The sequence below is a fragment of the Cetorhinus maximus genome, chromosome 9 (assembly GCF_964194155.1).
Source record: "Cetorhinus maximus chromosome 9, sCetMax3.hap1.1, whole genome shotgun sequence".
NCBI lineage: Eukaryota > Metazoa > Chordata > Chondrichthyes > Lamniformes > Cetorhinidae > Cetorhinus > Cetorhinus maximus.
In genome coordinates, this window is record NC_135887.1 from 99,316,181 (window position 1) to 99,339,445 (window position 23,265).

Sequence of the window (23,265 nt, forward strand, 5' to 3'; positions counted from 1 at the left end):
TTATGCTCAAGTCTCAGAGTGTGCTACCAACTAAGCCATTGCTGACACTACAGTTGCCCAATTTATCTTGTGCTCCCTTCTAGAAGTATATGTTGGTCAACCCTCATCCTATGGCACAATTAAAACATTTAGGGAATACAAACATTTGTCAGGATCCTTACCATGTCCAACTGACTTCCTTCAACACCCTCATCAGGATCAGAGTTATCCAGAGTTCTATTTATTCCAGGACCAATTCATTCTCAATTATCTATAACAATTGTCTCATATCAGGACTGAACAGGACATAGAGTTAGCACAATACCAGGTTAAACCGGGAGCTTGGCAGAACTGAAACAAGCTTAAACTGAATCATGTGAATTTCAAATTGAAGCATAGACGAAAAACTATCCAGTTAACTGGGAGGAATCCCCAATTTTACATGTCACACTATTTTGTAAGTAAATCAAATATTTGGAAAAACACCTCTGCATTACTTGAGAAATAGTCCATAATAAAAATCAATAAAATATGATAATGTTCTAAATATGCAAATGACTTCATTTGCTTGTTTTAACGTAATTCTGTTCAGATTTCAAACTGCTACAGAAAGCATGAGATTGCAAAAGCAACTGATTCAAGTCTCAACACATTGCAGTTTGTGCTTCCTACTTAATGAAATTAAAAGAAAAACGATGGAGCACTCACACACAGGTTTTTCACTGCAGCGACATCCTGCTCCATTTCCTTCCTTTCTTTCAGTCTTTGCACTGAGGTTTTCCTGAAATTCATGTGTACCCCTGTGCAGATACAGTTCTTGAAAACACAAGCTTCCAAGTTAGCAACATACTTGGTAAACATGCCAAGAACTTAAATCGCCACCACAGTTAGAAAGTGTTTCCCAACTGACACAGCAGGTGAGAATTTACTTTAATTGGAGTAGAGGGAACAGAACAATCTAATTAGCCCCACCTGCTGATAAATGACTACAGGCCCATAAGCCATTAAATTAAGAACTGGCATCCAGGAGTAATTATTTCTTAGAAATTATTCCAAGATATTTAGCAGACATCAAACTGCAAGAGGGATTTACAGGTCTAATTCTGCTCTGAAGTAAGTCAGTTGACCATGAATATGTAAAGTAGTGCTACCTCCAGTAGACCACTTCATCTTAAAATCTGGGTAACACTCATGCTCCAGTTTTCTACCCTTTCTCCTAGATGTTCTGGTCAAAAAGTTAACAACACTCAGCCAACAAAGAAGCTGAATCAAAACTCGGGTCAACTTTTACAGGTTCAAAGACAGATTGATTATTCATATTTGAAGGGAGGGCGGCAGGGGCAAGGGGGAGGGGGGCAGAGAGAGGGAGGGAGGGGGGCAGAGAGAGGGAGGGAGGGGGGCAGAGAGAGGGAGGGAGGGGGGCAGAGAGAGGGAGGGAGGGGGGCAGAGAGAGGGAGGGAGGGGGGCAGAGAGAGGGAGGGAGGGAGGGGGGCAGAGAGAGAGAGGGAGGGAGGGGGGCAGAGAGAGAGAGGGAGGGAGGGGGGCAGAGAGAGAGAGGGAGGGAGGGGGGCAGAGAGAGAGAGGGAGGGAGGGGGGCAGAGAGAGAGAGGGAGGGAGGGGGGCAGAGAGAGGGAGGGAGGGGGGCAGAGAGAGGGAGGGAGGGGGGCAGAGAGAGGGAGGGAGGGGGGCAGAGAGAGGGAGGGAGGGGGGCAGAGAGAGGGAGGGAGGGGGGCAGAGAGAGGGAGGGAGGGGGGCAGAGAGAGGGAGGGAGGGGGGCAGAGAGAGGGAGGGAGGGGGGCAGAGAGAGGGAGGGAGGGGGGCAGAGAGAGGGAGGGAGGGGGGCAGAGAGAGGGAGGGAGGGGGGCAGAGAGAGGGAGGGAGGGGGGCAGAGAGAGGGAGGGAGGGGGGCAGAGAGAGGGAGGGAGGGGGGCAGAGAGAGAGAGGGAGGGAGGGGGGCAGAGAGAGAGAGGGAGGGAGGGGGGCAGAGAGAGGGAGGGAGGGAGGGAGGGGGGCAGAGAGAGGGAGGGAGGGGGCAGAGAGAGGGAGGGAGGGGGGCAGAGAGAGGGAGGGAGGGGGGCAGAGAGAGGGAGGGAGGGGGGCAGAGAGAGGGAGGGAGGGGGGCAGAGAGAGGGAGGGAGGGGGGCAGAGAGAGGGAGGGAGGGGGGCAGAGAGAGGGAGGGAGGGGGGCAGAGAGAGGGAGGGAGGGGGGCAGAGAGAGGGAGGGAGGGGGGCAGAGAGAGGGAGGGAGGGGGGCAGAGAGAGGGAGGGAGGGGGGCAGAGAGAGGGAGGGAGGGGGGCAGAGAGAGGGAGGGAGGGGGGCAGAGAGAGGGAGGGAGGGGGGCGGGGCAGAGAGAGGGAGGGAGGGGGGCAGAGAGAGGGAGGGAGGGGGGCAGAGAGAGGGAGGGAGGGGGGCAGAGAGAGGGAGGGAGGGGGGCAGAGAGAGGGAGGGAGGGGGGCAGAGAGAGGGAGGGAGGGGGGCAGAGAGAGGGAGGGAGGGGGGCAGAGAGAGGGAGGGAGGGGGGCAGAGAGAGGGAGGGAGGGGGGCAGAGAGAGGGAGGGAGGGGGGCAGAGAGAGGGAGGGAGGGGGGCAGAGAGAGGGAGGGAGGGGGGCAGAGAGAGGGAGGGAGGGGGGCAGAGAGAGGGAGGGAGGGGGGCAGAGAGAGGGAGGGAGGGGGGCAGAGAGAGGGAGGGAGGGGGGCAGAGAGAGGGAGGGAGGGGGGCAGAGAGAGGGAGGGAGGGGGGCAGAGAGAGGGAGGGAGGGGGGCAGAGAGAGGGAGGGAGGGGGGCAGAGAGAGGGAGGGAGGGGGGCAGAGAGAGGGAGGGAGGGGGGCAGAGAGAGGGAGGGAGGGGGGCAGAGAGAGGGAGGGAGGGGGGCAGAGAGAGGGAGGGAGGGGGGCAGAGAGAGGGAGGGAGGGGGGCAGAGAGAGGGAGGGAGGGGGGCAGAGAGAGGGAGGGAGGGGGGCAGAGAGAGGGAGGGAGGGGGGCAGAGAGAGGGAGGGAGGGGGGCAGAGAGAGGGAGGGAGGCAGAGGGCAGAGAGAGAGAGGGAGGGAGGGAGGGGGCAGAGAGAGAGGGAGGGAGGGGGCAGAGAGAGAGGGAGGGGGGGGCAGAGAGGGAGGGGGGGGCAGAGAGGGAGGGAGGGGGGGGCAGAGAGGGAGGGAGGGGGGGGCAGAGAGGGAGGGAGGGGGGGGCAGAGAGGGAGGGAGGGGGGGGCAGAGAGGGAGGGAGGGGGGGGCAGAGAGGGAGGGAGGGGGGGGCAGAGAGGGAGGGAGGGGGGGGCAGAGAGGGAGGGAGGGGGGGGCAGAGAGGGAGGGAGGGGGGGGCAGAGAGGGAGGGAGGGGGGGGCAGAGAGGGAGGGAGGGGGGGGCAGAGAGGGAGGGAGGGAGGGAGGGGCAGAGAGAGAGGGAGGGAGGGAGGGAGGGAGGGGGGCAGAGAGGGAGGGAGGGAGGGAGGGAGGGAGGGAGGGGGGCAGAGAGGGAGGGGGGCAGAGAGGGAGGGAGGGAGGGGGGCAGAGAGGGAGGGAGGGAGGGGGGGCAGAGGGAGGGAGGGAGGGGGGGCAGAGGGAGGGAGGGAGGGGGGGGCAGAGGGAGGGAGGGAGGGGGGGGCAGAGGGAGGGAGGGAGGGGGGGGCAGAGGGAGGGAGGGAGGGGGGGGCAGAGGGAGGGAGGGAGGGGGGGGCAGAGGGAGGGAGGGAGGGGGGGGCAGAGGGAGGGAGGGAGGGGGGGGCAGAGGGAGGGAGGGAGGGGGGGCAGAGGGAGGGAGGGAGGGGGGGGCAGAGGGAGGGAGGGAGGGAGGGGGCAGAGGGAGGGAGGGAGGGGGGGCAGAGGGAGGGGGGGCAGAGGGAGGGGGGCAGAGGGAGGGGGGGAGGGGGGCAGAGGGAGGGGGGAGGGGGGCAGAGGGAGGGAGGGAGGGAGGGGGGGCAGAGGGAGGGAGGGAGGGAGGGAGGGGGGGCAGAGGGAGGGAGGGAGGGAGGGGGCAGAGGGAGGGAGGGGGCAGAGGGAGGGAGAGGGAGGGGGGGCAGAGGGAGGGAGGGAGGGAGGGGGGGCAGAGGGAGGGAGGGAGGGAGGGGGGCAGAGGGAGGGAGGGAGGGAGGGGGGCAGAGGGAGGGAGGGAGGGAGGGAGGGGGCAGAGGGAGGGAGGGAGGGGGGGCAGAGGGAGGGAGGGAGGGGGGGCAGAGGGAGGGAGGGAGGGGGGGCAGAGGGAGGGAGGGAGGGGGGGCAGAGGGAGGGAGGGAGGGGGGGCAGAGGGAGGGAGGGGGGGCAGAGGGAGGGAGGGAGGGGGGGGGAGGGAGGGAGGGAGGGGGGGGGAGGGAGGGAGGGAGGGGGGGCAGAGGGAGGGAGGGAGGGAGGGGGGGCAGAGGGAGGGAGGGAGGGAGGGGGGCAGAGGGAGGGAGGGAGGGAGGGGGGGCAGAGGGAGGGAGGGAGGGGGGGCAGAGGGAGGGAGGGAGGGGGGGCAGAGGGAGGGAGGGAGGGGGGGCAGAGGGAGGGAGGGAGGGGGGGCAGAGGGAGGGAGGGAGGGGGGGCAGAGGGAGGGAGGGAGGGAGGGCAGAGGGAGGGAGGGAGGGAGGGGGCAGAGGGAGGGAGGGAGGGAGGGGGCAGAGGGAGGGAGGGAGGGGGGGCAGAGGGAGGGAGGGAGGGGGGGCAGAGGGAGGGAGGGAGGGGGGGCAGAGGGAGGGAGGGAGGGGGGGCAGAGGGAGGGAGGGAGGGGGGGCAGAGGGAGGGAGGGAGGGGGGGCAGAGGGAGGGAGGGAGGGGGGGCAGAGGGAGGGAGGGAGGGGGGGCAGAGGGAGGGAGGGAGGGGGGGCAGAGGGAGGGAGGGAGGGGGGGCAGAGGGAGGGAGGGAGGGGGGGCAGAGGGAGGGAGGGAGGGGGGGCAGAGGGAGGGAGGGAGGGAGGGGGGGCAGAGGGAGGGAGGGGGGGCAGAGGGAGGGAGGGAGGGGGGGCAGAGGGAGGGAGGGAGGGAGGGAGGGGGGGCAGAGGGAGGGAGGGAGGGAGGGGGGCAGAGGGAGGGAGGGAGGGAGGGGGGCAGAGGGAGGGAGGGAGGGAGGGGGGGCAGAGGGAGGGAGGGAGGGAGGGGGGGCAGAGGGAGGGAGGGGGGGCAGAGGGAGGGAGGGGGGGCAGAGGGAGGGAGGGGGGGCAGAGGGAGGGAGGGAGGGGGCAGAGGGAGGGAGGGAGGGGGCAGAGGGAGGGAGGGAGGGGGCAGAGGGAGGGAGGGAGGGGGCAGAGGGAGGGAGGGGGGGCAGAGGGAGGGAGGGGGGGCAGAGGGAGGGAGGGGGGGCAGAGGGAGGGAGGGGGGGCAGAGGGAGGGAGGGGGGGCAGAGGGAGGGAGGGAGGGGGGGCAGAGGGAGGGAGGGAGGGGGGGCAGAGGGAGGGAGGGAGGGGGGGCAGAGGGAGGGAGGGAGGCAGAGGGAGGGAGGGGGGCAGAGGGAGGGAGGGGGGCAGAGGGAGGGAGGGGGGCAGAGGGAGGGAGGGAGGGAGGGAGGGAGGGAGGGCAGAGGGAGGGAGGGCAGAGGGAGAGGGGGCAGAGGGAGGGAGGGAGGGAGGGAGGGAGGGCAGAGGGAGGGAGGGCAGAGGGGGAGGGGGGCAGAGGGAGGGCGGGGCAGAGGGAGGGGGGGCAGAGGGAGGGAGGGCAGAGAGAGGGAGAGGGAGGGAGGGAGGGGGGGCAGAGGGAGGGAGGGAGGGGGGGCAGAGGGAGGGAGGGAGGGGGGGCAGAGGGAGGGAGGGAGAGGGAGGGAAGGAGGGGGAGCAGAGGGAGGGAGGGAGGGAGGGGGCAGAGGCAGGGAGGGAGGGGGGGCAGAGGGAGGGAGGGAGAGGGAGGGAAGGAGGGGGAGCAGAGGGAGGGAGGGAGGGAGGGGGGCAGAGGGAGGGAGGGGGGGCAGAGGGAGGGAGGGGGGGCAGAGGGAGGGAGGGGGGGCAGAGGGAGGGAGGGAGGGGGGGCAGAGGGAGGGAGGGAGGGGGGGGCAGAGGGAGGGAGGGAGGGGGGGGCAGAGGGAGGGAGGGAGGGGGGGGGCAGGGGGGGAGGGAGGGAGGGGGGAGGGAGGGAGGGAGGGGCAGAGGGAGGGAGGGGCAGAGGGAGGGAGGGGCAGAGGGAGGGAGGGAGGGGCAGAGGGAGGGAGGGAGGGAGGGGCAGAGGGAGGGAGGGGCAGAGGGAGGGAGGGAGGGGCAGAGGGAGGGAGGGAGGGGCAGAGGGAGGGAGGGAGGGAGGGGGAGGGGCAGAGGGAGGGTGGGGCAGAGGGAGGGTGGGAGGGTGGGGCAGAGGGAGGGTGGGAGGGAGGGGCAGAGGGAGGGTGGGAGGGAGGGGCAGAGGGAGGGTGGGAGGGAGGGGCAGAGGGAGGGTGGGAGGGAGGGGCAGAGGGAGGGAGGGGCAGAGGGAGGGTGGGAGGGAGGGGCAGAGGGAGGGTGGGAGGGAGGGGCAGAGGGAGGGTGGGAGGGAGGGGCAGAGGGAGGGTGGGAGGGAGGGGCAGAGGGAGGGTGGGAGGGAGGGGCAGAGGGAGGGTGGGAGGGAGGGGCAGAGGGAGGGTGGGAGGGAGGGGCAGAGGGAGGGTGGGAGGGAGGAAGGGTGGGAGGGAGGGACGGGCGGAGGGAGGGAGGGAGGTGGGGAGGGAGGGAGGCAGTGAGGGAGGGAGGGCAAGGGTGAGGGCGAGAGGGAGGGATGGAGGATGGCAGGGGCCAGGGGGTGCGAGGAAGGAGGGAGGGAGGACAGCAGGGGCAAGGGAGGATGACGGGGGCAAGGGAGAGGGATGGGAGGTGGGGACGAAAGGGCAATTGGGGTGAGGGTGGCGGATATGAGGTGTAGTGGCCGTGGGTGCTGGGGGTTGGTGAGGGCAATGAAGGGAGGGGGACAGGAATGGTGGGGGACGATTACATACATTACCTAGGATATATGGCACAGAAACAGTGGGGAGGAAAGGATTACAGCTATTTCACCGGATTCAGCCAAAGATCACTGGAGGTATCACAGTATAGATTACTAAGAAATCCAAGCTTTGATCAAACAAATTCAATTCCCCATGGTGAAAAAAAATCCTATGTTAAAGTGCACATTTAAGGGGAACAGATTTTGTTATGCATTGTCTATTTAACATTTTTTGTTACATTAATTCCAAAACTATATTCTTTTTACATTTATTCACACTTAATTTAGTACCTAATGGACCAAAATCCTTTGAGTCTGAATTCATCACTTTGCAGCATTTGTTATGCCTCCTATTTTGGCATGAGCTGCAATGTTAGTAATTTTGTTTTTGAGTCCCTTGACTAAATTATTAAATGTCAAAAACAGCAAATGCCCTAAGACTGAACGCTGAGGTACTCCACGTTACCATTTCTACACCAGAAAAGTTTCCATTTGTATATGCTCCCAAAAATTTTGTTTTTAAGAAAGGCTGAACAACTTTGCAGTAGTTTCACAGGCACCAGCAGCTATTCATTGTGTGTGAGCCAAGTCAGTGAGCAACAACACACGATTGGACCATGGAAGGCATTACTGACTTTATTCTCACTCAATATCCATTCATGCACTTTCCACCAGGTGAGTGATCAGGAACCCTGGCTGCTTTTTCTTTCCCAACCTCTGGGGTGTTGAGGCCAATTCCACTATATCAAATGAGCTCAATTAACAGACGAGTAATCAAGCCTAGGTCGAAATGGTTCCATATACTTATCCGTTTATTTCCTGTGTTTAAGCCAATTATATATTCAGCAAAAACAGACTTACCTGGAAAAACTCAGCAGGTCTGGCAGCATCGGTGGAGAAGAAAAGAGTCGACGTTTCGAGTCCTCACGACCCTTCAACAGAACTGAGTGTAGTTTGTAGAGGGGTGAAATATAAGCTGGTTTAAGGTGGGGGGGGGGGGAGAGAAGTTGAGGGGGGGGCGGTGGGGACAAGCAAGGCTTGTCCCCTTAAACCAGCTTATATTTCACCCCTCTCCTAAATATACTCAGTTCTGTTGAAGGGTCGTGAGGACTCGAAACGTCGACTCTTTTCTCCACCGATGCTGCCAGACCTGCTGAGTTTTTCCAGGTAATTCTGTTTTTGTTTTGGATTTCCAGCATCCGCAGTAGTTTTTTGTTTTTATATATTCAGCAACATACTTAATCTCATTACTTAGCCATCAGTTATCAATCTTATTACTTAGCCATCAGTTATCAATGTAAAACCTTAAAGATTTTCTGATAAATCCAAGCATACAGCTATTGCATTTCCCCAGTCCATCATATCAATAATGTCTTCAAAAAGCTCTGAGTTATTAATGAAACATCTCATGCACAATAGAGGGGGGGAAGAATCTACCTAGTTAGAGTTCCCATTCCTGATAACTATCCAAGGACCTTAGCTTGGGAAGTGTACATGTATGGATCTTGGATTGTCATCTGCCTCCCCTCTATTACAGTTTGTTTTCTTTCCAAACCAAACAAGACATCTCTTCTTTTAAAATAATACATGACATGACATTCCATTCCATGACATTCCATTCCATTCCATGACATTCCATTCCATTCCATGAATGAACACAAATTACTATAAGTGTGTTGGGTTTGTTTCTGCAGATGACAAGCAGATTTAACTAGGCTCTTCCCACGGGAGTGAGTCATTCATCGCCATACTCCCACAGCTCCAAGTATAGAACTAGTGAAATTACAGGGCACTTGCACTAAAACTTGATTGTATACTGTTTATGAGTGAAATTGAGCAATGTTTGGGAGAGGGGTGCTATTATATATTAAAAGTCAGGAGCCATGCTGAACATTTAAAGTACATCTCATTTTTATTTTATGCACTAAACACAGTTTTAATGCTGATTTACAACCAGTTGCAAATTATCAACTTGCCTGCAGTTACAAATCTTGGACAGCAATATTAGCCTAAGCATGTTAACAGTAAAATGTAAAGAGTCTGCAGAAAGCAAATCTTACTCTTATCTTGGCACTTTAGGTAAATGTCTACACATGAATCATTTGTAAACACCAGCCTTTCAGGAATTTGATGGTCTCAGTTGGTTTTAGAATGAAATGGTGGACAATTCATTCCAGTTTAAACTAATGAGGATCCAGTTTAAGTCAAGGTGTAATGGAAGAAAACTCAGAACTGTTCCAGGATCTTGCACAATAACGTAGGCAAAGATAAAAGACAAATCTAAAGTGAACAGTTTACCTTCTTAAAATGACAATTCTATTGCCTGAAGTCTAAAAATCTGATTAAAATTAATTTTCAAATGTCAGTAATTTCTAGCTAAAATAAAGCTTTTATTAAGAAACGTTTTGAAAAGTTATAAACTCTTTCTCTACATTTATTCAAACAAAATGATAGCTGTGATAAATTTCCTTAGCAAGTTCAACACATTTCTCAGATTGGCCTTGCAGGGATATTATTGCAAGTCATTTTTGTTAATTAATAAAAACTATTTACTCTTTGCTTAACAATTGAGAGTTCCAAAAGCTTTACCCTTTCACGTTTCCTCAGCAATCTACAGAGGCTTTACAAAAATTTTTATGCATTCTTTGAAGATTCTGTAACAAACCAGACTTTTTATTAAATTAAAAATTCTCCCTTCTTCGGGTGCAGTATCATGGGTAGCTGTGCCCAGTTACTTGTCCATTTGGCCACTATTTATGTGCCCCAATAATAAGTTAATGGAAGGTGGAGGATAACAACTAAGGCTATTCCTCGTTATTGTTGCTGTGGGTAGTGGGGGAAAATCAATCCCAATATGTCCTCATCCAAGATTACGTAAGTGCCATTGATATAATCGTTAGGAATGGGAACTCTGTCCAATTTTCCCGTCGTTAAGCCAGGGATGAAGGAGACCACCTTAACTGAGATCAGCTAACTAAGCGCAAACTGTGGAGTCTGTATGGCTGAGCTACCAACTGGACGGGTGAGTTGGTGGCTTAGTGGTATTGACTGGACTATCATTCCAGAGACCAGGGGTAATACTCTGGACCTGGGTTCGAATCCCCACCATGGCAGAAGGTGAAATTTGAATTCAATAAACCCTGGAATTAAAAGTCTGATGACCATGAAACCACTGCCGGTTGTTGGTTCACTATTGTCCTTTAGGGGAGGATGGCTTTAGGGAAGGAAATCTGCCATCCTAACCTGGTCTGACCTACGTGTGACTCCAGACCCACAGTAATGTGGTTGACTGTTAAGTGCCCCCTGAACAAGGACAATTAGAGATGAGCAAATAAATGCTGGCCTAGCCAGCAATGCCCACATCCCATGAACGAATAAATATTTAAAAAATGTACTGAGCATTTCAATACATATCTCTAAATACAGCAAGTTCAAGTGAACAGAGCACGTCATTTGACTATCCTGGAAGCCATTTCCCCCAACAACCCAATCAACAAGACACAGTATCAGTGGTTAACATGATTTCTGGCAGAATAATTTCCAATGGACTCAAACAAAACTACATTTGTTGTGTGGTAATATTGGGGTAGAAGTCCATCATGGCCCATTTTTCGTATTAATGAATTTCCCCTGGATGTCTGCTGCTTTGACTTAATCAGTCAGCAATTTCGCCAAATTAGGAGGTAAAAAATACATTTTGCTATATTTTCATTGGATGCTATTCCTCATTGTGTTTGCTTCATGCAAAGAAAGCAGAATTATTTCTGCAAACAATGCTGCACTGACGAAAAGGCCAGTGGCGCACACAGGAGGAGAATGTCTATGTATTCCAATTATCTACACACTGCAACACTGATCAGGGACTGCATTTAAAAAAGGGCAATGGTTAGAAGAATTAAATTACAAGGAAATCAATGCTACATTGCTGGCAAGACAATAATTCCATATCATGTTGGAGAAGTCTCTAATCTTCAAAAATGTTCAGTTGGTTAATGTACGCTTTGTTCATGATACCAATTATTACTGATGCCTCTGTTTAAAACGTATGGATGTTCAATCCCAATCTAAACAGTCTGATTATTTTAGAGTTTGGCAAGTATCATATTTCTAAGAGAAATAAGGAGGGCGTGAACCAAAATCTAGAATCTGTCATCTTAACATTTTAATAAACACATTTTGAGATCTTACTGACACAAATAATATGCAACACTTGAACGGAACATCAAACAGACTAAACATTGCCAGACCAAGATTCATAGGCTAGTGACATCAGTTCATAGCAGTGAGATTGTGGAAGGGAAGTTATTAAAAATGGTGTAGGATTTCCCTTTTTCCTTCTGCCTCCTGCAAATGAACAACAGTTGGAGTGACTCAGGCGAATTTGCACTTTACACATTCGCCATTATATTTTGTGAACACCTACAGTCCTAGTTGGCTGTTTTATTGCAGTTCAGGCAGAGAGTAAAGATTATGAATTTCGGAGATTGGAGCAGTGAATGAAAGCCATAACATAAACCTAGTTTATCCTATGACATGATTAAACCAAATCAGGCACACATCCAGCTCGTTGTACAGTTAATAACATACTGCAGCACAGAACTGCAGCACAGAACAGAGGCAAGCAAAAACACAGATTTTTCAAGTCTAGTATTAAAAATTACAGAATGTTGAAAGTAGGCTTTAAAAGTAGTTGAAACTAGCAGGATGCTATTTATTGAAAAGTCTATCAGAACTTCATGACAACTGTAAATGAACTGTTCTTTACTTTGTCCCAACATACTTTTGATCCCAGAATGTTAACATTTTTGCACAACAGTTTCAAACTAGTTCTGCCTCCACAATGAACATGTCCATAGCATTTTCTTCCAGCGTGTAGCCAGGTGATCATCTGTCAAAACATAGTCCAAAACTTTGATCTGTTCTGAAATGGTAGATTACTGCATTGCAGTATTTTTCTGTTTTTGCCAGCTCTTTTCCCGCAGGTTCAACTCAGCCTCCGTGAAGGAAGCTGGTCCCCAATTAGTGATCAGCTGAGGGCCCTTTGAACCTAGAAGAGTTAAGAAACAAACCATCAATAGGCACAGGTCAAGGATGACTTGTTGAGTTAAATAATGGAGTAATAACTACATTGTATTTCTTTGAGGCATAGAATGATGGAACAGGTAACAGATCAACATTTTGCATAATTTTACCGATAATATTGTCTTAATTTTCTTTCCCTTGGATTCTGTGCCTTCTGACAGCTGCTCTACAACTCCATTCTAACTTCCTCCTTGTTTGGAGTCTACTTGGTCTTAGCTACCCAGAACTAAAATAGTTCATGTTGTTCATGCAAGATAAAATTGCTATATAGTAATATTTTGCATTATATATAAAAAAAAAGATTTTCTTTTTATTCATTCATGGGATGTGAGAATCATTGGCAAGGCCAGCATTTATTGTCTATCCCCAGTAGTCCGAGAGGATGGTGGTGATCTGCCTTCTTGAACCACTGCAGTCTGTGATGAAGGTGCACTACAGTGCTGTTATCTAGAGAGTTCCAGGATTCTGAGGGAACAGCGATGTATTTCCAAGTCAGGATGACGTGCAACTTGGAGGAGGAACTTGCAGACACAATGGGCCACACAGCCTCCTTCTGTGCTGTAAAATTTCTGTGATTCTGTGACTCCCTTGATTCTGTTCCCATGTGCTTGCTGCCCTTATCCTTCTAAGTAGTAGAGGTTAAGGGTGCAGAATGTGCTGTTGATGCCTTAGAAAATTGTTTCAGTGTATCTTGTAGATAAAACACACCACTGCCACTCTGTGCCTGTGGTGGAGGGAGGTAATGTTTAAGTCGATGGATGGGGTGCCAATCAAGCAGGCTGCTTTGTCGTGGATGACAGAGTTTGTTGTTGTTGTTGTTGTTGTTGGAGCTGCATTTATCCATGCAAGTAGAGAGTATTCCATTACACTCCAGGCTTGTGTCTTATAGTTTGGGGACAGGCTTTTTGAAGTCAGAGGACGAGTTATTCACCTCAGAATTCCAAGCCTCTGATCTGTTGTTGTAGCCACAGCACTGCATTAAGATGGCTGGTTCAGTTAAATTCCTGGGCAATGATAACCCCTGGATGTTGATGGTGAGGGTTCAGTGATGGTAATGTCAAGAGGTAGTGGTTAAGCTCTCTTTTGTTGGAGATGGCCATTCCTTAGTATCTGTGTGCAGTGAATATGACTTGCTGCTTATCAGCCCAACACTGAATGTTGTCGAGGTTTCTGGTGTGCGGGCATGCACCACCTCATTAGCTAAGGAGTTGTGAATGGAACTGAACACTGCAACTGTCAGCAAACATCCCCATTTCTGACCTTAAGGTGGAAAGAGAGCTGTTGATGAAGCAGCCAAAGATGGCTAAGGACAGAGAGGAACCCCTACAGTGATGCCCTGGGGTTGAGACAATTGTTTCCAACAACCATAACTTTGTGCTAGGTGTGACTCCTACCAGTGACTTTCCCCCCCCCCCCGATTTACATTGCGTTCAATTTTACCAGGGCTCCATGGTGCCAAAGCTTGGTAAAATGCCACCTTGATGTCAAGGACAGTCACACTCACCTCATCTGTGGAATTGAGCCCTTTAGACTACACTTGGACCAAGGCTGTAACGAGTTCAGGAACCGAGTGGTCCTGGAGGAATGCAAAATGAGCATCGGTGAGCTGGTTATTGGCGAGTCCCACTTGACAGCACTATCGAGGACACCTTCCATCACTTAGCACATGATCGAGAGGAGAATGGTGGGGGGGCAGGGTGATAATTGGCTGGACTGAATTCGTTCTGCTTCTTGTGGACTGGGTATTTCTCGGCAGTTTTCCACTACGCTGGGTAGATGCTAGCATTGTAGTTATACTGGAACAGCTTGGCTAGAGGGACCGTTAGTTGTGGAGGTTTTCACTACTATATCCAGGATGTTGTTGGGACTCATAGCCTTTGCTGTATCTAGTGTCTTTAGTTGTTTCTTGATATCAGGTGATGCGAATCAAATTGGTTGAAAACTGATATGTGTGATGCTGGGGCCTTTAGGAGGTCACCGAGTTGGATCATCCACTCAGCACTTCTCACTGAAGATGTGTGCAAATGGTTCAGCCTTGTCTTTTGCACTAATGTGCTGGATTTCCCCATCATTGAATATGGGGATCTTTGTGGAGCCTCCTCCACCGTTGTTTAATTCTCCACCATCATTCAGGACTGTAGAGCTTTGATCTGACCCACTGGTTACAGGATTGCTCAGTTTTGTCTACAGCATGCTGTTTCTGCTGTTTAGCATACACGCGTTGGAATACAATTCTGCTGCTCATGGCCCACAGTGCTTCATGAATATCCAGTGTTGAGATGCTAAATCTGTTCTGAATCTAATCCAATAAGTGCAGTGGTGCCGCCAAACAACACGATTGACAATATCCTCTGCATAAATACAGGACTTAATCTCCACAAGTTCTGTGAGGTGGTGACTCCTACCATTAACATGGACAGATGCATCTGCGACAGGTAGACTGGTGAGGGCGAGGTCAAGTAGGTTTTTTCCCTTGTTAGTTCTCTCACCACCTACTGCTGGTCCAGTCTGGCAGATATGTCCTTCAGGATTCGGCTATCTCAGTCAGTAGTGGTGTGACCAAGCCACTCTTGGTGATGGGCATTGAAGTCCCCCACCCAGAGTACATTCTGTGCCCTGGCTACCTTCAGTGCTTCTTCCAAGTGGCGTTCAGCATGGAAGAGTACTGATTCATCAGCAGATGAGTAGGTAGGAATCAGCAGGAGGTTTCCTTGCCCCTGTTTGACCTGTTGCCACGCGATATCATGGAGTTTGGAGTCAACGGCAAGGACTCCCAGGACCACACCTGCCTGACTGTAAACCACTGTGCTGCCACCTCTGATGGGTTTGACCTACCTGTGGGACAGGACAAGAACAAGACTGTTGATCGAGGAGTCTGGGACATTAGATGAAATGCAGGTTTCTGATAGTATAACAGTGTTATGTGTTGTTTGACTAGTCCATACAACAGTTCTCCCAATTTTGGCACAAGTTCCCAGATGTTAGTGAGGCGGGCTTTCCACAATTGACAAGGCTGGGCATGCCTTTGACATACCTGAATCTAATGCCTAGGTCATTGCCATGTGCTCCATCCTCTTTTATTCTTCTTGGACTTCTCCATAGCGGATTATAGAACTGAGTAGCTTGCTAGGCCATTTCAGAAGGCAGTTACGAATTCAAATTCATATGACAACAGTGATCAACAACAAAACCTTTTTTTAAAATAGTGATTTCTATAAAATGCCAGCAAATGTAGCTCAGCCACAGTATGCAGTAAAAATTACATCAATACAGTTTAATGCATCTAAGCCAATGACTGTTTTGGCTATTAATTCCACAAATCCAAAATTTTGCATACTGGAGACCTAGAAATGCTTTAAATCCTGGTTATGATTAGATCCTTGAAGGTGCACTTTGAGGGAAGAAAATAGAACAGATAAGAGACAGCACATTAACATTTCATATTGGATAAATCTTCAGAAAAAACTTTCCCCAACAAGTCTTCCAGTTTGTCACCCAAATCAATGGGTAATGAGTAGATGATTAAAATAAAAATACTACTGTGCCCTTGTCTATTTTAAGTATAAAAATAATCATGAAGTTGCAGCTCATGAGTAATGTTTTAAAGGAAGGAATAAGACTGCAGTCTTTCTTTGACGTTTCCTCACTCTGTGCAACAATACAGCAACAAGGACCTACAGTGATTGCTGCCTTCGTTTCATTGAATCAATAACCAGCAACTAATTTTTTTAAACCAGGTTTGTTATTCACTTCCAGATGTAATCACAAAAGAACAAATATTAACCTCTTCACCACCACTTCCGACTTGATAGCTCCATATTTGGTTACTGGTTATGTTTGTGAAAGGCATTATGGCTACAAGGTGGTTTTGAACGATAATTATTTCAGTTTTCCTACCTGGTTCTATGAGTCGCAGCAATCCTTCATGTTGAGCCACCTTGGCCTTCCAGTTCTTTGTCTTGTTAGCTGCCAACTCTAATTTTTTTGCCACTTCCTGATACAAAATTATAAAGAGTTGAAACAGTTTGTTGCAATATTCTATCCATATAGCTTCAATTACTACTTTCTCCTCCTAATTTTCTTCCCATCTCTTTCTCTCCTGAAGGTTTCAATTCTTGTTGGGCGAGGGTTGCACAGGCGTTGAGCAATGCTCATAATTCCCCCCTTATGGGATTATGTGAGAGTCTTGACGACCAATGTTGGTGGACCTTTATTTTTTTTGAATTTAGCAATTCCCACGCTTCTCGTTCAAGGATAGATTTAGCATGGGACCTTGGAAGCTACATCATATTCCAGGATCATAGAAAAGGGAGGTTGTAGATGGGGCAAATACTTGCAAGGGGGAAGAGGGCTGAAGGGTGAGTTACAAACTAGGAGCTCATTTAGCCTTCTATGCCTAAACTGATTATTCACTAGAGCAATCCAAAACTAATCCCATTAAATGGCTCTCTCACCATTGACTTTCTACCATCATCTGCTTCAAATATTCATCCAATTTTCTTTTAAGCTGAACAAGGGTCTCTAATTCACTCCCACCTGCAGGTTCCCCTTCAAGCCACAAAGCCACATACCATCTTGACTTGGAATAATATCATTGTTCCTGGGAACTCTCTTCCTAACAACACTGTAGGTGTACCTACACCAGATGAGCTGCAGTTCAAGGTGGTGGTTCACCACCACCATCCTAAGGGGAATTAGGGATGGGCAACAGTGAGGGTAGCCAATGTGGAGTCGGGAAGTGAGTTCAAAGAAGTATTGTTTATCACCAGTCCTCTTCAATGTCTATGCAGAAGCAATGTTTAAAGAAGTGCTTGAAGACACAGGATCTGGCATTAAGGTTGTGGGGCTGGGGGGGGCGGTGCGGGGAGAGTGGTGAATGATGACATCAGTTAGATTTGCAAATGACAAAGCATTTGTGGCAAGCACAGAAAAAGATTATGAGAACTAGTAGATAGACTAGTAACAGCAGCCAAAGTGATACATATCTCAAAATCACCAAGAAATATTCATATATTCATAGAAGAAAGAGAACCAGAACAGTTGCAAGAATTCAAGTATTTAGGAAGCACAATATCTACAGGTGGAAGATGTGACAAAGAAATAAGATGGATAGCAATGAGAATGGCCATATTTGGTTAGAAGAGAAAGCAGCTGACTAAACAAGAAGAGAAAGCAGCTGACTAAACAAGAAGAGAAAGCAGCTGACTAAACAAGAAGAGAAAGCAGCTGACTAAACAAGAAGAGAAAGCAGCTGACTAAACAAGAAGAGAAAGCAGCTGACTAAACAAGAAGAGAAAGCAGCTGACTAAACAAGAAGAGAAAGCAGCTGACTAAACAAGAAGAGAAAGCAGCTGACTAAACAAGAAGTGACTCGTAAAGAGCTTGATTTGGAGTGTTGTTTTGTATGGTTGAGAGAATAGGACCTAATGTAAAGAAGAGATCAACTTGCTTTAGTTGTGAATATCTAGTGTTAAATATACAATAAATGGAAAAGCCTGGTTAAGAAACTGATAAACAATACCAATATAAAGGCAAATTACACAAGCCTAGGCTTAATTAACTTGTGTTTATCTTACAAGGTTAGATTTGATAGTGAGCAACGGGTGACCCATTTCGTGACCTCTTGGTAGAGCAAGGTTGTCTATGGTTAGCACCATAAAAGAAGTTAAAAGATAGCAATTCTAGGAAAAAGGGTCTTAACCTCCATGAGAGATAGACATTATCCTTAATGGTTACAGAAACAAAGAGTTGCATTGAAGCTAAAACTAATTAGTTGCATTTCTGTTCGAATATCCCAAAGCATGCCATGTTGTCATGGTGATGGACTTTGGGGAAGATTCTTTTGTTTAATTGTCAGATTTCCCTCACAGAAGGCAGTTGTAGTTTTGATTTAGTATAGTTTGGAATTCTTGAGGGGAAAATCAGCTGGAAGATTTGCCAAGCCTGTAGCTAGAGGAACAAATCTACAGCGGTCCCCACAGAGCCTTGTGGCCAAAAGCAGTCAGTCAGCTTGGAACGGGCAGAATGAAAGCATTTGCCAGGAGCTGGGAATCCACTGTGGGATCAACAGCAGTACAGAAGCTGTGGAAGCACAGGGGTCCATTAAGAACCAGACAATGTTCCTGATATTTAAATCCCTAAACAAGAAGGCAGTGAAGCCCATGCTTGAATTGGAAGAGTCCACAGTCGTAAAGTCTGTAAAGAAAATTGGAGAATAGTGAAAAGCTAATGGAACGTTCCCCATAAATTCTGTACCTTGGAGAAAGCTGGATTACAGAGGAGAATTGAAGTAAATACCGGAGGGCTGAGACATCCATTTGGGTTGGTCCTTAAAGAAGATTCTTATAATGTATAAAGGAACTCTTGGGGAGAAGTAAAAAGTAGAACTGAGTTTATAGCAGAAGTCTTTGTAAACTATGGTGTTGTGTTGCTTGCTTTAGTTTTTTCTTATCTGTAAAGTTTGTTTTTGTTTAAAAACACGAAATCTTGTGGTGTTGTTGTGTCAGTTCAGATTTCTCTGGGTGTTCAGATTTCCCTTTAAATGTTAATGGTCTCGAGCAGGATTGTAACACTTTGAAACGTGGGTTTGGAGGACAATGGAAAGGAAAAGCTGGACAGGAAAAGTAACACATTTGGGCACATATTAAAAGAGACAGATTGGTAAGAGAAATTATGGGGGGGACGATTTCAAGGAAAAAGAGGAAGAAAAAAAAGAGGAGAACATTAATGCAGGATAGCTTGAAAATTGAAAGAAGCTATTGAAAAATTAGAAGACTGGCACTGGACAGAGAGACAGGAAGAAGACTATGAGCCATAGACCTGCATTTGGGTAGAGCACATACGATGATGATGATGGATGGGGAACAAATGCTGGGCTTGCCAGCGATGCTCACATCCTATGAATAAAGAAAAAAATTCAACTAATCTCCATGGCACAACGTTCCCTTCTCCAAGATCTCTGCATGTACATAGATTACTCCAAAAAAAAATTTTCCTTGCTATCAGTGGGGATTTAAGTTGATGCTTCCTGGATACTGATGCCCAAACCAGTCCCTAGTTACTCATTTTATCAATGCCCCTTATACTTCTCAAAACTTGTAACAAATCTTCTCTATCTTCCCTGCTCCAACAGAAATAATCCCAGTTTCTCAAATCTCTCCTCAACTACACAGTTCCCATCCCTGCCCTTACCCTAAACTGTATGCTGTAATGATCCTTTAACAATTCTTACTGGATTTTCAAACTAACTGGAAACACAATGCAATAAAACTCAGTAATTGTTTCTATTGCATACAAGGTTATATGTTGTCTGTAGATTTTGATTGTTACAAGCATGTAATTTAACACCTAGCCAATTAAGACTGCTGAAATGGGCACTATATATTGAAGGATGTGCACAGTCATTTTCAGGATGTTACGAAACTCAAAAATCAGAAGGCACAAATTTAATTGACTGATCATTTAGATAAAAGTATGAATCAGTAATCAAGAACAAGGAACAGTGCTTGACCTTTGAGGCTATTATGCAATCGTCCACAAGGAGGATGTCTCTTATCCTGCTCTCCTATCCTGTCAACAACTTACCCCGTATTGCTCAAGTGCTTGTTTCCTCTCCTGCTCAAGTTCATCCAATTGCTTCATCGCTGCCTCTAGTGCACGATCCTTTATTGCTCTCTGGTTTTCCAGTTCTTGCTTTTCTGCTTCTGTCATTTCTATGGTTTGTTTTTGCTTTAAGTGCAGTCTCTCCAAATCTAGTCGTTTACTGCACTCTTCTTCCAGCAACCTGCAGTCAAGAAATAAGATACTGACATGGTTAACAGCATTGCTGGCTAAATTCCTTCCTCTAAGTGCAGAAATCCGTGAAAATTGTACACCCATTATCTTATATCCTCAACAGAAATATAAGGGCATACTTATGGACATCAGAAAAGAGAGAGAAATACTTTGTGTCTAATTACGTGTCAAAAAAAGTTCCTGTTTTTTCCAATAGTCTGTCCTATTGTGAAAGTTGATTCCTTTGCTGAACTACAGACCCATGAACAGTCACTCTCTGGTACTTATCCTAAGTGATTTTTGTTCATTATGAGTTTTAATATCAGGTGTTATCAAGCTTATCCACATACTTTCCAGCACCATAGTCTTGGTTAATTACCCTTCCCCTAATACAGGAGCATATAAAATGTTTACAAAGCATTTGTGTTTAAATGGAATTGAATGAATGATTAAATTGGAAATGTTTAACTGTAGATAGCAGCCTGCAAAGTTTAGGAAAATTTGATGAACACCCTAAGTCACAGAGGTAGCCACTGCCAAAGGACATTTTCCTACAACCAACATGGATAGTCAACACAATCAGTGGTCTTGAGCAATTCAATATTATTCAGCAGATACAGGTTAACTTGAGGCATAATTATTTTATAGTGTATGATGTTAGGGAATTTTGCATGATATCTGGAAGCACTAGATGGACCATTTGTGGCTTGAATACACGTTCCCTTCTCTGCTGAATGGCCTGGCTTTAATTTAAAGGTTATTGTTATGACTGATGCAGTTGGTAAAGCGGAGTTATTTTAAAAATCCCAGAGGGAAGCTTTAAACTGTCATAACTAATAATTTTGAGTGTTGTGTTTGAGATGTGACTCTAAACTCAGGAACCAGACCACTAGTTCGAGGTTTTACATTAACTAAATGAAACATTTTATTAATTTACACAGGTTAAAATATATGTACACATGGCTACAAATTACTACTATCATAACTTTTAACAAATTCCCAAACTAATCTCCATTAAGGCAACAGCAACCCATAGACTTAACCAGGCACCAGGCAAAGCATTTTCACCTTACAAATTCAAAATGAGGCTCCTTTCACCGTGGAGCCAGTTGGAGGCTTGCAGCTGCCTTTTGATCTTACATTGCCTCTGCCTGCACAGCCAAAAACTACTGAAGTTATACCTACCAGCCCAATTAAATGTTAATTCTCATTATATCAACAACCTCTTTGAACTGTATCTTTTAACAATGAAACCCCATTCATTGTACCAACTTTATTAGTGATATAAACATATTGCTTGGTATCTGTTAGATAGGCATCAAGTTTTCACCCCACTTCCTGAATGCTCTATTCAAAAAATGCACGCTCTCTCTGTTTACATCTCAAACTAGTACATCAAAGCACCCAGATGAGCTGGCTTTAATCCAATTACAACATACCCACAGACTAAACCTCTTTTAAAATAAAAATATTTTCCAAAATATTATATACATTAATAGCTTCATGACAGTTATGTCCCCATGGTCTTGATTCTCCCACCAGCATAAAATGTTTCTATCTACCCTATCACTTCCTTTCACAATCCCAAAAATTAACCTTCCGGGAATACAAACCTAGTTTATGCAATCTCTCCTCATAATCTAATCCTTGTAACCCTGGTAACATTCTAGTGAATCTGTGCTGCATTTCTTTCAAGGTTAAGGCGTGGTGCTAGAACTGTACACTGTGTCCTTGACATGATCTAACCAGGGATTTGTATAGCTGTAGCAAAACAACACCCCTATTACATTCTAGCCCTCTAGGTTATAAGAGTTAACATGAGCCTTTTTGATAATTTTTTGCACCTGACTATATTTTAGTGATCCTAACTTTTCATTATTTAAAAACATACAGATCTATCCTTTTTTGGTCCAAAATGGATAACCTCCCACTTGTGTAGAAAGCCATCTGCCAGAGTTTTGCACACTCAATTTATCAATGTCACTTTGTAATTTTATGGTCTCATCTTTGCTACTTACTATGCCAGGTATCATTGGGATATTTGGGTATATTGTGTTTCCAAGTCAGAAATATAGTGAATAGTTGAGGTCCATTATCCCTACAGTTTGATTTCAGTTCTTCAGTGCACTCAGTGTTCCTGTGGGGGGAGGTGGCAGCGAGAGCACAAGTTCACGCATGTGCACAGGTACAGAGCTGCCTCAGGAAGATGAAGAGTTTTGAAAATTAAAAGTAAAGATTTTAAAAATGTTAAAAAACATGATTCTGTCACATGAGCAGGGACATGTTAGAAATTGGGATGAAATTTAAAATTTTTTTTTAATGATGGATCGAAACCTCATCACGTCCTTGAATGAAGTTTCACAAAAAATGCAAAGGAGGCCACTTGGCCTTTTCGCCTGCCTGCCAACCATAAGGTTGGGTGGGCAGCGAAAAGTTTAATTCAATTACATTTTTAATGGCCTTAATAGGCCCTTAAATTGTCGGCAGGCGCGGCTCTGACTCCCGTGCATGTCTGCCGAGCGAAATACTGCGTGAGTGCACGATGACATTGGGACACTCGCCTGACGTCATCGCGCACCATTTTATGCTCATTTGGGTCAGGCGCGCGCCCACCCAACGAGCGAAAAATTCTGCCCATTATCACACACTTGCCCCGTAGGTTTAAAAACATGTCTCACTCACCCAAAATATCACTCACAAAAAGATTAGATACAGATGAAGGTAAAGCAATACAATTACGACTTGTGGTCGTCTCGGTCTCTTTTGTGGCAGGCCTGTAGTTTCTTAGTTGAGCTCATGCGGTAGTTGAAGTGAAGGTCTTGTAAAGCAGAGAATTTTCGGTAAGATCCGAGGCTTCTTTTAGTCAAATGTACAGGAGGTTGATTCTCAGGTTAACTTAAAATTTGGAACAGGTTGAGGGGAGTCCTCCCACTTTAAAGGTATTGCTGTTTTTAAACTTGGCTGCTTAGATGACACTCAGCTGGCTTGATGGCTTTCTGATGGATCTCTGACTCTGAGCAGCTGCTTGGTGAATTTTTAAAGTAGACCACAAAATGGCTTCCACACCATGTGACTTGTGCAAGTTTGATGTCCTTTCTCCAAAATGGGATTGTGTATTGATTACACCTCCTGTGTTGTCATTTGATACTTTGAAATACACCCAGTCTTGGTTTGGATGAGTGACCCTCATAATATGGAAGGTCATGGGAATCCATTCACATTTGTCTAACACACATTGAGTTTGATGTACCTTTTGTCCATGGTGAAACAGAAAGTTGGGCCGGCTAGAATGCTATAGTTCTTTTGTTGACGGTCCATCTTTAAACAAAGGGATGAGTGAATTCTCTGGTTGGCTGTGAATGTCCATATTTAATTAGGTATTTGCTCGAGACTGCCTGGAGCACCAAATCTATAAGGTCACATGATTTGTAGTGGCCATTTTAACAGGCTGTGTTCAAAATTTTTAAAGTGTTGATTGAAAGTTCATAATATACTGGAACATGACATTTGCAATTTTCCAATCTATTCTTGAATTGAGTGCGCTTTGGAAAATTATAGCTAAAGCACCTGCAATTTCCTCA

The 23,265-nt window shown here is 48.1% G+C and overlaps 1 protein-coding gene across 3 annotated transcripts in view; it reads right to left on the reverse strand.

The window, feature by feature from the left end:
* Positions 1–8,716: 8,716 nt before the first annotated feature.
* Positions 8,717–23,265, reverse strand: part of swap70b (switching B cell complex subunit SWAP70b) — a 141,609-nt gene continuing 127,060 nt past the window's right edge. For all 3 annotated transcript variants that reach the window (XM_078549193.1, XM_078549195.1, XM_078549194.1), the window contains 3 exons: positions 19,496–19,694; positions 15,809–15,905; positions 8,717–11,876 (listed from right to left, as the gene is read on the reverse strand). In XM_078549193.1, the coding sequence (XP_078405319.1) occupies positions 11,764–11,876; positions 15,809–15,905; positions 19,496–19,694 (409 nt within the window). In that variant the 3' untranslated portion in view covers positions 8,717–11,763. The remainder of the gene's footprint in view (positions 11,877–15,808; positions 15,906–19,495; positions 19,695–23,265) is intronic.